General features: G+C 43.5%; 2 protein-coding genes across 5 annotated transcripts in view; both read left to right on the forward strand.

The window, feature by feature from the left end:
• The first annotated feature begins 2,639 nt into the window (after positions 1–2,639).
• On the forward strand, positions 2,640–11,060 carry LOC106574166 (DEAD (Asp-Glu-Ala-Asp) box polypeptide 59). The gene is made up of 7 exons (XM_014149834.2): positions 2,640–3,918; positions 6,577–6,762; positions 7,135–7,224; positions 7,502–7,753; positions 9,343–9,495; positions 10,353–10,481; positions 10,714–11,060. Exons 1-7 carry the CDS (start codon positions 3,022–3,024, stop codon positions 10,978–10,980), a joined length of 1,974 nt encoding a protein of 657 aa, XP_014005309.1. The 5' UTR covers positions 2,640–3,021; the 3' UTR covers positions 10,981–11,060.
• Positions 11,061–11,238: 178 nt separating this feature from the next.
• LOC106574164 (kinesin-like protein KIF14) overlaps positions 11,239–13,744 on the forward strand; it is a 30,463-nt gene continuing 27,957 nt past the window's right edge. For 2 of the 4 annotated variants that reach the window (XM_014149828.2, XM_014149831.2), the window contains exons 1-5: positions 11,239–11,335; positions 11,663–12,760; positions 12,972–13,226; positions 13,387–13,468; positions 13,618–13,716. In XM_014149828.2, the coding sequence (XP_014005303.2) occupies positions 11,274–11,335; positions 11,663–12,760; positions 12,972–13,226; positions 13,387–13,468; positions 13,618–13,716 (1,596 nt within the window). In that variant the 5' untranslated portion in view covers positions 11,239–11,273. Of the gene's footprint in view, positions 12,761–12,971; positions 13,227–13,386; positions 13,469–13,617; positions 13,717–13,744 lie in introns of all 4 variants that reach the window. The other 2 variants (XM_014149827.2, XM_045697407.1) reach the window with 2 other exon arrangements.

Raw genomic sequence — 13,744 nt, forward strand, 5'->3', positions numbered from 1 at the left:
TACATCCCTGGATAGATAAACATTCTAACTTTAACCAATGAAATAGATTAGCCTATCGAGAGTTAGGGACTATAAGGTTATATCTGCAAAAAGATGATTCTGAGATAATTGGCTTTAAAGTTCCAAACCCTCATTGATTTGAATGGTGTCAGCTATTTTTATATTGTATTCTTTTGAACTTAACAACATGAATTGGGGGTATTTAGAGTCATATATAGTTAGAGAACATTGAACAGAACAAGAATATATCAATAACTAAGTTTGGACAAAAATTCAGATACAACCTTGATGAATTTGCTTAATAATTTGTGATGGGTCAACCTTGTATTGTCAGTTGCAAGTATTTACATTATATATAATGCATCATTCCTTTATTATGTGGATTTGTAGTCCTAATATGCATCATCATTGATACAATTAGGCAAGTTGAATTCAACATTATTCATTGAAACCACATCGATGTGAGATGTGCAGCTATGTCAACATGTCAATTTGCTTCTGACATGTTTGTAAATCAAATCAAATGTATTTATAAAGCCCTTCTTACATCAGTTGATGTCACAAAGTGCTGTACAGAAACCCAGCCTAAAACTCCAAACAGTAAGCAATGCAGGTGTAGAAGCACGGTGGCTAGGAAAAACTCCCTAGAAAGGCCAGAACCTAGGAAGAAACCTAGAGAGGAACCAGGCTATGAGGGGTGGCCAGTCCTCTTCTGGTTGTGCCGGGAGGAGATTATAACAGAACATGGCCAAGATGTTCAAATGTTCATAGATGACCAGCAGGGTTAAATAATAATAATCACAGTGGTTGTCGAGGGTGCAACAGGTCAGCACCTCAGGAGTAAATGTCAGTTGACTTTTCATAGCTGATCATTCAGAGTATCTCTACCGCTCCTGCTGTCTCTAGAGAGTTGAAAACAGCAGGTCTGGGACAGGTAGCACGTCCGGTGAACAGTTCAGGGTTCCATAGCCACAGGCAGAACAGTTGAAACTGGAGCAGCAGCATGGCCAGGTGGACTGGGGACAGCAAGGAGTCATCAGGCCAGGTAGTCCTGAGGCATGGTCCTAGGGCTCATGTCCTCTGAGAGAGAGAAAGAAAGAGAGCGAGAAAGAGAGCGAGAAAGAGAGAAAATTAGAGCGAGCATACTTAAATTCACACAGGACACCGGATAAGACAGGAGAAATACTCCAGATACAACAGACTGACCCTAGCCCCCCGGCACATAAACTACTGCAGCATAAATACTGGAGGCTGAGACAGGAGGGGTCAGGAAACACTGTAGCCCCATCCGATGATACCCCCGGACAGGGCCAAACAGGCAGGATATAACCCCACCCACTTTGCCAAAGCACAGCCCCCACACCACTAGAGGGATAACTTCAACCACCAACTTACCATCCTGAGACAAGGGCGAGTATAGCCCACAAAGATATCCGCCACGGCACAACACAAAGGGGGGCGCCAACTCGGACTGGAAGACCACGTCAGTGACTCAACCCACTCAAGTGACGCACCCCTCCCAGGGACGGCATGGAAGAGAAAGAGAGAAAGAAAGACAGCCAGTGACTCAGCCCCTGTAATAGGTGCGGCAGGTAGCCCAGTGGTTAGAGTGTTAGACTAGTAACCGAAAGGTTGCAAGATTGAATCCCTGAGCTGACAAGGTAAAAATCTGTCGTTCTGCCCCTGAACAAGGCAGTTAACCCACTGTTCCTAGGCCGTCATTGAAAATAAGAATTTCTTCTTAACTGACTTGCCTAGTTAAATAAAGGTGAAAAGAAAATAGGGTTAGAGGCAGAGAATCCCAGTGGAGAGAGGGGAACCGGCCAGGCAGAGACAGTAAGGGCGGTTTGTTGCTCCAGTGCCTTTCCGTTCACCTTCACACTCCTGGGCCAGACTACACTCAATCATAGGAACTACTGAAGAGATGAGTCTTCAATAAAGACTTAAAGGTTGAGACTGAGTCTGCGTCTCTCACATGGGTAGGCAGACCATTCCATAAAAATAGAGCTCCCTGTAGCTCAGTTGGTAGAGCATGGTGTTTGCAATGCCAGGGTTGTGGGTTTGATTCCCACGGGGGGCCAGCACAGGAAAAAAAAAATGATGGTATGAAATGTATGCATTCACTACTGTAAGTCGCTCTGGATAAGAGCGTCTGCTAAATGACTAAAATGTTAAAAAATAAAAAATAAAAAATAATAATGTTTGCTTAGAAATTCTAGTGACTCACGTGATCTTCCTGTCTGGGTTGGTGCCCCCCTTTGGGGTTGTAGCCTACCTGTAGGTATGTACGGCAGGACCAAATTGGATAGGGAGGAGCAAGCCCATGTAATGCTTTGTAGGTTAGCAGTAAAACTTGAAATCAGCCCTTGCCTTAACAGGAAGCCAGTGTAGAGAGGCTAGCACTGGAGTAATATGATAAACAAAAAAACTATTTAATTAGATTTAAAAAAAATACTAATCCAATATGCAGATTTTATTTTGTAGTTTGCGTGGATTCATATACATTTTCCTTTCCCCCATATGGATTTTATTTATTTTTTGTAAATGTTTACACCCCCGTTCAGTTGGTGGCGAAAACACATATTTTGCGTGTAGTTCGCCATAAAACCCAAAGAAGAAGAAAAAGACTAGAGACGTCATCAACATGAGTCAACTTTCTGAGTGAGTCGACGTTGGATAAGATGCTTTATGCTCGTTAGCTAGCTTCAGTTTGGGTGTTAGCTTCAGTTTAGTTCGATATCTTTGTGTTTTTCACCAGCAATTAATAATTCGTTTTGTGGGTTTACTTGCGTCGATTTGGTCATTAAATCGCAATGTAATTGCGCCAAAACCTGGTGTTGTTTTGTATCGCTAGCTGGCTAGGCTTGAAGTTACTAGCGTTGTCTAGCTGATGCCCACTCATCTGTGTGCAGGTGGCATTATCACTGAGATAGTCTTTGATTGACGTTAAACATCGTGAATATTATATTCGTAACAGTCTGTCACACCCATTCATGCTCTTTAGAATAATACTTTGGAAACATGTTTATGCCAAGAGCACTGAAAGTGAAGAGACCAACAGACAACACAAGTCAGGTGCTTAAGAAGAAGTGCAAGGTGAGCCAGGACGGAGAAAATGAAGGCAATGATGGCACAGGACAACCCCCCAACCCCAGCCTTCAGACTTCCACTACAGCTCCCTATGAGAGTGTAGAGACAGACATGAACACTGAGACACAGGCGAAGCCTGATTACCAGGACACACACCTTCCAAGACTGGAGCAGGGTTGTCCTGTACGAGCACCAGAGGACCAACAGTCCTCAGAGTCTGAGTCCAGCACCGAGGAAAGCGAAGAAGAGGAGCCTGTAAAATCCTTCAGAAAGAGCCAGAGATGGCCCGAACCAGGGGAGCCCGTCTGCGTCATGTGTGCTCGCTTCGGGGAGTACATCTGCGACAGCACTGACAATGATGTGTGCAGCCTAGAGTGCAAGGCCAGTCACCTGGCTAAAATGGGCATGGGCACAGGGGAAGATGCCTTTAAACGTGATGACACAGAGGAGAAGAGGACTTCACAATGTGGACAGCCAGCCGTTGACAGAGCTGGCAATAGTGTTGAGGATGTATACAAGGACTATTCCTACAAGGAAGATGCATTTATCTCTGGGTTGACAGAGGAGCAAGTGCAGCGGGTAAAACAGGAGCTGGGCATTGTGACAGAGGGCAGTGAGGTGGGCAGGCCCATCATAGAGTTTGAGCAATGTAACCTTCCCTCGACTCTTAGTGCCAACCTGAAGAAGGCAGGGTATGAGGCTCCCACCCCTGTTCAGATGCAGATGGTGCCTGTTGGCTTGGCTGGCAGGGACGTGATTGCCAGTGCTGACACAGGTTCTGGGAAGACGGTGGCCTTTCTGCTGCCAGTAGTAGTGTGTGCTTTGAAGGTACAGTGAAATACAGTCTTGTGGCTGGCTTGATTATTACACTGTATTATCACACTGAACTGAACTATGCTGGGTCTGAAAGTTTTCTTTTCACATTGACATTTTCAGCAACTATGGTGGATGCATAGCTACAGTTGAAGTGGGAAGTTTACATACACTTAGGTTGGAGTCATTAAAGTAGTTTTTCAACTACTCCACATACTTTCTTGAAAACAAACTATAGTTTTGGCAAGTTGGTTAGGACATCTACTTTGTGCATGACACAAGTAATTTTTCCAACAATTGTTGACAGACAGATTATTTCACTTATAATTATCACAATTCCAGTGGGTCAGAAGATTACATACACTAAGTTGACTGTGCCTTTAAACAGCTTGGGAAATTCCAGAAAATGATGTCATGGCTTTAGAAGCTTCTGTTAGGCTAATTCACATCAATTGGAGGTGTATCTGTGGATGTATTTCAAGGCCTACCTTCAAACTCAGTGCCTCTTTGCTTGACATCATGGGAAAATCTAAATAAATCAGCCAAGACCTCAGAAAAAACATTGTAGACCTCCAAGGAGTCTGGTTCATCCTTGAGACCAATTTCCAAATGCCTGAAGGCACCACGTTCATCTGTACAAACAATAGTACGCAAGTATAAACACCATGGGACAACGTAGCCGTCATACCACTCAGGAAGGAGATGCGTTCTGTCTCCTAGAGATGAACGTACTTTGGTGCGAAAAGTGCATATCAATCCCAGAACAACAGCAAAGCACCTTGTGAAGATGCTGGAGGAAACCGGTACAAAAGTATCTATATCCACAGTAAAACGAGTCCTATATCGACATAACCTGAAAGGCCGCTCAGCAAGGAAGAAGCCACTGCTCCAAAACCAGCATAAAAAAGTCAGACTACGGTTTGCAACTGCACATGGGGACAAAGATCGTACTTTTTGGAGAAATGTCCTCTGGTCTGATGAAACAAACTGTTTGGCCATAGTGACCATCGTTATGTTTGGAGGAAAAAGGGGGAGGCTTGCAAGCCAAAGAACACCATCCCAACCGTGAAGCACGGGGGTGGCAGCATCATGTTGTGGGGGTGCTTTGCTGCATGAGGGACTGGTTTACTTCGCAAAATAAATGGCATCATGAGGAAGGAAAATTATGTGGATTTATTGAAGCAACATCTCAAGACATCAGTCAGGAAGTTAAAGCTTGGTCGCAAATGGGTCTTCCAAATGGACAATGACCCCAAGCATACTTCCAAAGCTGTGGCAAAATGGCTTAAGTACAACAAAGTCAAGGTATTGGAGTGGCCATCAAAGCCCTGACCTCAATCCCATAAATTTGTGGGCAGAACTGAAAAAGTGTCTGCGCGCAAGGAGGCCTACAAACCTGACTCAGTTACACCAGCTCTGTCAGGAGGAATGGGCCAAAATTCACCCAACTTATTGTGGGAAGCTTGTGGAAGACTACCTGAAATGTTTGACCCAAGTTAAACAATTTAAAGGCAATGCTAACAAACACATTGAGTGTATGTAAACTTCTGACCCACTGGGAATGTGATGAAAGAAAGAAAAGCTGAAATAAATCCTTCTCTACTATTATAATGACATTTCACATTCTTAAAATAAATTGGTGATCGTAACTGACCGAAGACAGAATTTCTACTAGGAGATAATGTCAGGAATTGTGTAAAACTGAGTTTAAATGTATTTGGCTAAGGTGTATGTAAACTTCCGACTTCAACTGTACCGAGTACAGCTTTGTACAGGCTCGGTTGTAGTGTGAAAAGCTCCTTAGTGTTTATCTTTCATGATACCTTTTTGGTTTCATGGTTGTGAAAAATACTGGAATGATTTTTCTCACAATATTGAGTAACAAAGGAGGAACTTTTTAAAGTTGAACAAAAAAAGAAACCCCCCCAAAAAAGGCACATCAAGGTCAGAAAGGACTCTATAACAAATACTTCAGACAGTTTGCTGTATTTCAACCTCACTGTTGGCACCGTTTTCAGCAAGAAGTACCTCGGCTAAACTTTGAAAATCCAGCACAGCTGTTAACCCAGTTCTGAACCGGTCCCTCACTGGGTCTCCTTGAAGCAACAGCGATGAGTAATTCATATGCACAGGCCTGTTTTATGTTCTATAGCTTAGCTACAATTTCAAATGATAGGCTATACTATGCAGATAGCCATGAGAAAGGAAGACTGCAGCCATTCAAAAACTGATGCAAATAGGCTTGTCTCAATTCTGTGTAAAGTACAGTTACCACTTACCATAAGAAACATTAAGTTAATTTCTACTGCTGTATGTGGGGAAAACAAGTAGATCTAACCTTTAAGCATTTTACGTGGCTTTGTGTGATGTAATTCATTGGACTATATATTGGTCTGGTAGGAGCAGACTGTGGCATCCTGATAGTGTGATTATCACTTTTGGGCCTAGCTGCAAAGCAAGCTGGAAGTAGCAGAATTTCTCTCCCCAAAAATCTGATGTAAAACTTTAACCTTAACCCTACCCTTACAGAGCCTAACCCTTACGGAGCCTAACACTAGGGTTGTTTCCAGAAATGAAAACCTAAAAAGTGTGGAAGTTACCAGAATTTTGCTACCCTAAGACCAAAAATCTATTTTTTGTTTATAAATATTGTCTTGATTCCTCCCCAATCAGAGGCTAGTGGAGGGTGGTCTCGGTGGTCCGGCGGCTCTCATCCTGACCCCCACCAGGGAGCTGGCCATCCAGATCGAGAGGCAGACCAAGGAGCTGGTGCTGGGCCTACCTAACATGAGGACTGGCCTGCTGGTGGGAGGCATGCCCCTGCCCCCGCAGCTCCACCGCCTCAAGAGCACCATCAAGGTACAACGGTACCTCAACGTTTCTCATGATGCTGTACAATTGTTACGTTAATGTTTCAAAGAGTGTACTGGACAATATTAAGTCAATGTTTACCAGACATTTTCTACAGTATGTCAATATTAAATTCCCATAACCTTGCAATGAAGGCCCTCTATAGCTTAGCTACAATTTCAAATGATAGGCTATACTATGCAGATAGCCATGAGAAAGGAAGACTACAGTCATTCAAAAACTGATGCAAATAGGCCTGTCTCAATTCTATCTATGTGCAAAGTACAGTTACCACTTGCCATAAGAAACATTAAGTTCATTTATTTAATTAATACAGTTTGACTAACCAAACTGTTTGTTTTTCTCTTAATTGCCTTCTAGATAATAATTGCTACCCCAGGACGACTGCTGGAGATCCTGAAACAGAAGGCAGTGCAGCTGGATGGAGTGAGGGTTGTGGTGGTTGATGAGGTAAATATGCCTTCTCATAGCATTAATTAAGAACACTATTGTGCAGTCATTTTGAAATGATTTAAAAGGCCCCTGCCCTTTTGTTTGACAAGGACTGTGCACATTAATCAACATTTCAATATTCACATCGATGTAAATGTACCAGAGTTGGCAAAAGAGCACATTTTTGTAGATTGACTTAAATTGAAATGGGATTGATCCCCATCCCGTGTACCAGTAATACTATTTCGACATTGTTCAGCAGAATTCAAAATAATTTGTCCTCTTATGAGTGCAGGCAGACACCATGCTGAAGATGGGCTTTCAGCAGCAGATCCTGAAGGTTCTAGAGAACATCCCGGAGGAGCACCAGACCCTGCTAACATCTGCCACCATCCCCAAGGGCACAGAGCAGCTGGCAGCCCGACTGACCCAGGACCCGGTACGTATCGCCATCGGGGACAGGAACCAGCCCTGCGCCGACATCCGCCAGATAGTGCTCTGGGTGGAGGAGCCCTCCAAGAAGAAGAAGCTCTTTGAGATTTTAAATGTAGGTGATTTTTCAATAGCTTTTCTTCAGTGTACTGGGTTGTGTTCATTAGGCAGCAAACGGAAGAAAACAGACTGAAACAGGGAGTTTTTGTTTTGTTGTAAAATAATTTAAAATGTTATCCGTAGCGTGGCCTCATGAACACAACCCAGGTGTAAATGACATTTTAATGTTAATTTGGGAATTTTAATTACAGGTTACTGGCATTTTCTGTATAGTGTCATAAAGCATATGCTCTCAGCAAGGAGTGTTAAAGACCTGCTCCGAAACGTTGGTAACTACTATGTATTTTTTAAACCTCCCGCTTTGGGCTGGATGTGTCAATGTGTAATCCCTAGTTTGAAAGCAACTGTTTTTCTTGAATCTGTGCTGTGCCGTTTACCTTACGTTTTCCCCCACGTAGGCCAGCCCCCTAGCAAATAGAGTTCTACCCAATGAGCTTCAGTCTCTCTGCATTTGAGTGACTGCCAGCAAGATTCACACACAGCATAGTGAGACAGAGCAATGACGTGGTGCACATATCTGCATGTGATGTAGTACTCAGTTTTCTGCGACTACTTTTAGCTTGTGAGTGCTACTGGCTAAAAATTATACGAAAGTACTGGAGAATCTCTTTTAACTCTGTCAAAAGTGGGAATTCCTGAAGACTCCCACTGGACCATATTAAGACAGCAGTCGCTGCAGCCCTGCCCCCCCTCTCCAGAGGAAATGGGTGGGCCCTCAGCCATGGCTTTGCTCCAGGAAACTGAGCAACGGTTCATGCCATCTATATAAGGTAGGGAGCGGGAAGAGGCTGTGCTTTCACAGACCCGTTGGAGAAATGGCATTAGATCTGCTTAGATCAATGTTACCATCCAGGGGGATGTTGACTTGTACTCCTATATTTGACCTGCAACCCACAGTCTATTTTCCAACAATTTAAATAGACTTTCTTCTATACTGAACAAAAATATAAACCCAATATGAGCTGAAATAAAAGATCCCAGAAACTGTTTATTGCGTACAAAAAGCTTCTCTAAAACTTTGTGCACAAATTTGTTTGTTTACTTCTCCTTTGCCAAGATCCACCTGACAGCTGTGGCATATGAAGAAGCTGATTAAACAGCATAGTCAATACACAGGTGCACCTTGTGCTGGGGACAATAAAAGGCCACTCTAAAATGTTCTGTTTTGTCACACAACACCACAGATGTCTCAAGTTTGGAGGGAGCGTGCAATTCGCATGCAGACTGCAGGAATGTCCATCAGAGCTGTTGCGGAGAATTTAACGGTTTGTCGAGATCGGTGTGGAAGAACTTGACCTCAGCCCCATTGAACACCTTTGGGATGAATTGGAACGTCGACTGCCAGCCAGGCCTAATCGCCCAACATCAGTGCCCAACCTCACTAATGCTCTTGTGGCTGAATGGAAGCAAGTCTCCAGCAGCAATGTTCCAACATCTAGTAGAAAGCCTTCCCATAAGAATGGAGGCTGTTATAGCAGCAAAGAGGGGACCAACTCCATATTAATGCCCATGATTTTGGAATGAGATGTTCAATGTAATGTATTTTATCTATCATCATTACCTGTCTTTGTTTTGCCCACCCAGGATGGAAAGCTGTACCAGCCTCCGGTGGTTGTGTTTGTGGACTGTAAACTTGGGGCGGACCTACTGTGTGAGGCCGTGAAGAAGATCATGGGCCTCAACGCGGTGGCCATCCACTCAGACAAGACCCAGTGGGAACGCAACCGCATCCTCAAGGTGAGGCCTGTGGCAGCCAGGTTTTTCTTTATTCATTAGCATCAAACGGAACATGACAGACTGGAACAAGGAAAGGGAGTGCCAGGACTTGTCCAATGATAAACACTCATTTTCATTTACAGATTTAAAACATTAAGAAATGTTGTCATTTACGTAGTACCCTCGAGGTGTATTCAGTGGAATGTTCAAAGGGTTTCCCTGGATACTGGACAGTACTGTACCATACACACTAGATCCGACGGTGAGAGGAGGCCCCACTGATGCTCTCCTTTCGTTGAGACTGACAATCAGGGGCAGGCACCATTAGTCCAGTAACATAAAGAAAGCAAATGATTTACATTTATGGTCATTCATCTGTGCCTCACAAGTTATACAACAAATGATCTATTACCAGTGTGATCATATACCTACAATTTATTTTTGTTTCTATCATTTTAAAATGGTCTGAGAATAACATTGGCAGGGCATTAAGTATAGACAATATGCAGTGATACTGTATTAGGCGTATAGCTTACTGCACAAACCTCATGGTTACAGAACTGTTTTTCATAGGCTAATGTTGAATAAGTTTAAGTCTGAGCGGTAGATCTCATTTTGCCTCAAAGTGGTCTCGACTCAAAAGTTTGGTTACCACAGCACCAGGATCAGTTTAGCCTTTTTAAATATCATATTTAATTGGATTACATGGATAAGGGGGGGGGAACGACCTGATCCTAGATCAGTGCTCCTACTCTGACATGCTTTATGAATACGGGCCAAGGTCTGGCTATTATGGCTCAAACAGAAAAGCTGGACAAAGGCAATGTACTTCCATAAAGATTATTATACCGTTAAGCTGTTTTGTACCTCCTCCTCAGGGTCTACTTGAAGGGGACTTTGAAGTGGTGGTCAGCACTGGCGTTCTGGGCAGAGGGCTCGACCTGGTCAACGTCAAACTGGTGGTCAACTTTGACATGCCACCCAACATGGATGAGTATGTTCATCAGGTGGGTCAATTTGCTATTGTTGTGAATGGGATAAATCTGGTGTGCTTTTGTCATACAAAATCAATGTCTGAGACAATATCTTCTTGCATCTTGGAGGGAGCATCTGGCACAGAAACTTTTCTGTATTGTCTACAAATGGATGAAAGTGTGTGTGTGTAGGGGGGGGGGCTACTCAGGTGACATTGCAAATGTTTCTGTCCGGTGTGACTTTTTTTACACTCCTTCCTCTCAGGTGGGCAGAGCAGGCAGACTGGGTCACCGGGGCACGGCCATCACGTTTGTCAACAACGACAACAAACGTCTGTTCCTGGAGGTGGTGAACCGGGTGAAGCCCACAGGTTCCCAGCTTCCACCCCAGCTTCTCAACTCCCCCCACCTCCATGAGCAGCAGAGGAGGGACAAACAGAAAGCCAAGCAAAGGGGGGAGGATGACATCATGGTCACCAAGAACAACCTCCTCGACATCATCCGGAAACACAACAGGAGCTCAAAGAGATAGACAGATGCACTCGTTATTATGCTACTTTGTGTGTATATCTGGGTAATTTGTAAAATGTGAATAAATTTATATGAACTTGATTGAGTTGTAATTTCGAGTTGACACTTTGTTTTTATATATATATATATATATATATATATATATATATATATATATATATATATATATATATATAGTTGTGCATTTTGTAAATACTGCCATCTACCTGTCAAACACAGGCACTGCATTGTTTTGCTGTGGACGGTGACGTAATTTCTGTCTAGCCAATAGCAAGTCGCTGATAGGAGTTTGAAATGGCCGCGGCGCAGAAGCGAAGTCAACAAACAAAACTGACTTCAATCTCCTGTCTTCAGGAGTAAGTAGATAGCTGGCATATATTCAATGTCCAAATTATACTATTTTATTAAGTAAACTGATCGGATTATCATTCTCGGCTTTAATGTGCTTTCTTTTAGCTAGTTAGCTAAGCTAACGTCGCCAACCAACTAAACAAAATACATTGAGTTGGCGAGCTAGCTAGTTCCTGTTTCATTACAATTATCCACTTGTAAATAAAGCTAACGTTAACTTTTTGCAGGGGAAGATGTGCAATTTTAATAGCTATTTCTACGGATAACGTTGGAAACATTTAATTGACGAAGGATTTGTATTTTTTTTTTAACCATATTTTAAATCTCTACAGTGCCATGTCTTTATACTCGATACCAAAGAAAAAGCACACCGCTTTTTATGATAATGTCTTGACACCAAGGGACCCTGACGCGAAAACCCGAAAAGCTTCAAAGATCAGCGTTGAAGTTCCGCGAAAAAATGTAAAAAGTGACGATACGAGATCATTGGATAAAACCAAGGAGCTAAACACGACCTGTGTTATCTCTGGCCTGTCAAAAAGCAGAGGCCAGAAGAATGACACTCCGGTTCTTGGCCGACTCGCCCTTCAGAGGAGCAAAACGGGTGCTAACGGCGACAAAACGAGAAGTGAAAACACTATGGATATGACTCCGAATAGCACACCTGCATCTGAGAAAACACTGTCGTTGCAACGCAGAACCAGAACAGGTTCAATTGACAAAAGCGCAGGTAATGACATGGGCAAAGCAGAGGGCTCTAGACAACGCTGGGTCAGCGGTACCGACTCTAATCAGTCTAAAGGTCTCTCTGAATCAAACCCCCGAACGACAGGAAATGCAGGTGTATTACGGTCATTTAGTCTTAGGGACACCTCATCTAAAAGTCAATCGAGAGAAGCTGTTAACCTTTTAAACACCCCAACTAAAGGAGTCGAAAGGTTTCCGTCTAGATTTACGCCAAAACAACCAGCAACCCCGGGTAAAGTAGACGTGACAAAACCAGAGGACCAGACCAAAACTTTTTCAACACCCACGAGAAAGACTCCTTTCGAGAAAATCACGGCAAAGAAGGATGCCTTTGAGAGGTTGGCTGGGAAAAAGGGCCAAAAAGTGGGGGCTGTAAAAACGACAAGCCTAGAGAGGCTAAAGAAGCACGCACAGGTGACCGTGGAGGCTGCAAAACCCGGTGCAATTCACCGTTCCAAGAAGTTTCCGCTCAGTAGTCAAGGAGCGAACGTGGCCTCGACGTTTCCGCCAGCTCAGGTGAGAAAGAACTCGATCCATAGCGATGTAAACGTGGCGAGGTCCTCTACCCCTGTACCAACATCCTATGTCTCCACCGAGCCTTTGGTCCGATCCAAACCGGATACCCTGAAGATGGAGAACAGTGCTGTGACAGTTGCGGTCCGGGTGAGGCCATTCAACACCAGGTAAAAAAAATTATTTGTATATCTATTTGATTTAATTTGTTTTTCATTGAAATCGGATTCATCCAGCTCTAACTAAACATCTGTTTGGCATAAATATGGCCCCCTTCTTTAACTGCAACAAGAGTCATCATACTAATTTGCTTCTTTATCCATTAGGCCTAATCAGTGATGTAAAAAAATGACCCAATATCTGCCTTACATTTGCTTTCAGGGAGAAGACAGAGAAAGCATCACAGGTGATCTTCATGGATAACCAGGAGACTGTTGTTCAACATCCAGACACCAAGCAGAGGCATGCCTTCACATATGACTTCTCCTTCTGCTCCGTGGATAAAAGCGACCCTGGCTTTGCCAGCCAGCAGACGGTGTATGAAAAACTGGCCAAGCCTCTTCTGGAGAGGGCCTTTGAGGGGTTCAACACCTGCCTGTTTGCTTACGGTCAAACTGGGTCGGGGAAGTCCTACACGTACGCCTCACTCTGTTCTTTCTTTCTCACTCTCTTTTCTCTTCTCACACACACACACTAGCTGATTTTTGTGTTGTCACGAGTCTCCTTTTGAAGTTAGTAAGTAAACTGTTGCATCCAAATGTGTGAAATTGGACGATGTTTCCCTATCGTTCTGCAGTATGATGGGTTTCGGGGAGGAGGCAGGGCTAACACCAAGGTTCTGCCAGGAGCTCTTTTCTCGGCTGTCAGTTGACAATCAGGTTAAAATTCATACCAAGATATACACTTTGTTGATTCTGTCCAGTTGTCATGTAAAGCATTTGTTTTTAGGTTATTTGCCATGTGCAATGAATACATTAGAAATCTTACTCAATCAAGCGCTCACAACAACTTGGCTGTTGTATAACAGGTCACATGTCATCTGGGGATGAGCTACTTCGAGGTGTACAATGAGAAAATCCATGACTTGCTCGTCGTCAGGGATGAACAAAACCACAAGAGGTTGCCTGTGAGTAGTACAAAATGCCTAGATATAC

This window comes from Salmo salar, chromosome ssa16 (assembly GCF_905237065.1).
Source record: "Salmo salar chromosome ssa16, Ssal_v3.1, whole genome shotgun sequence".
Taxonomy (NCBI): domain Eukaryota; kingdom Metazoa; phylum Chordata; class Actinopteri; order Salmoniformes; family Salmonidae; genus Salmo; species Salmo salar.

Bases quoted from the DNA above. Each gene is read 5' to 3' on its own strand.
- LOC106574166 (XM_014149834.2), top strand. From the start codon at position 3,022: ATGTTTATGCCAAGAGCACTGAAAGTGAAGAGACCAACAGACAACACA. The intron at 6,763-7,134 runs GTACAACGGTAC...ATTGCCTTCTAG, and splicing joins GCCTCAAGAGCACCATCAAG to ATAATAATTGCTACCCCAGG. The intron at 7,754-9,342 runs GTAGGTGATTTT...TTGCCCACCCAG, and splicing joins AGCTCTTTGAGATTTTAAAT to GATGGAAAGCTGTACCAGCC.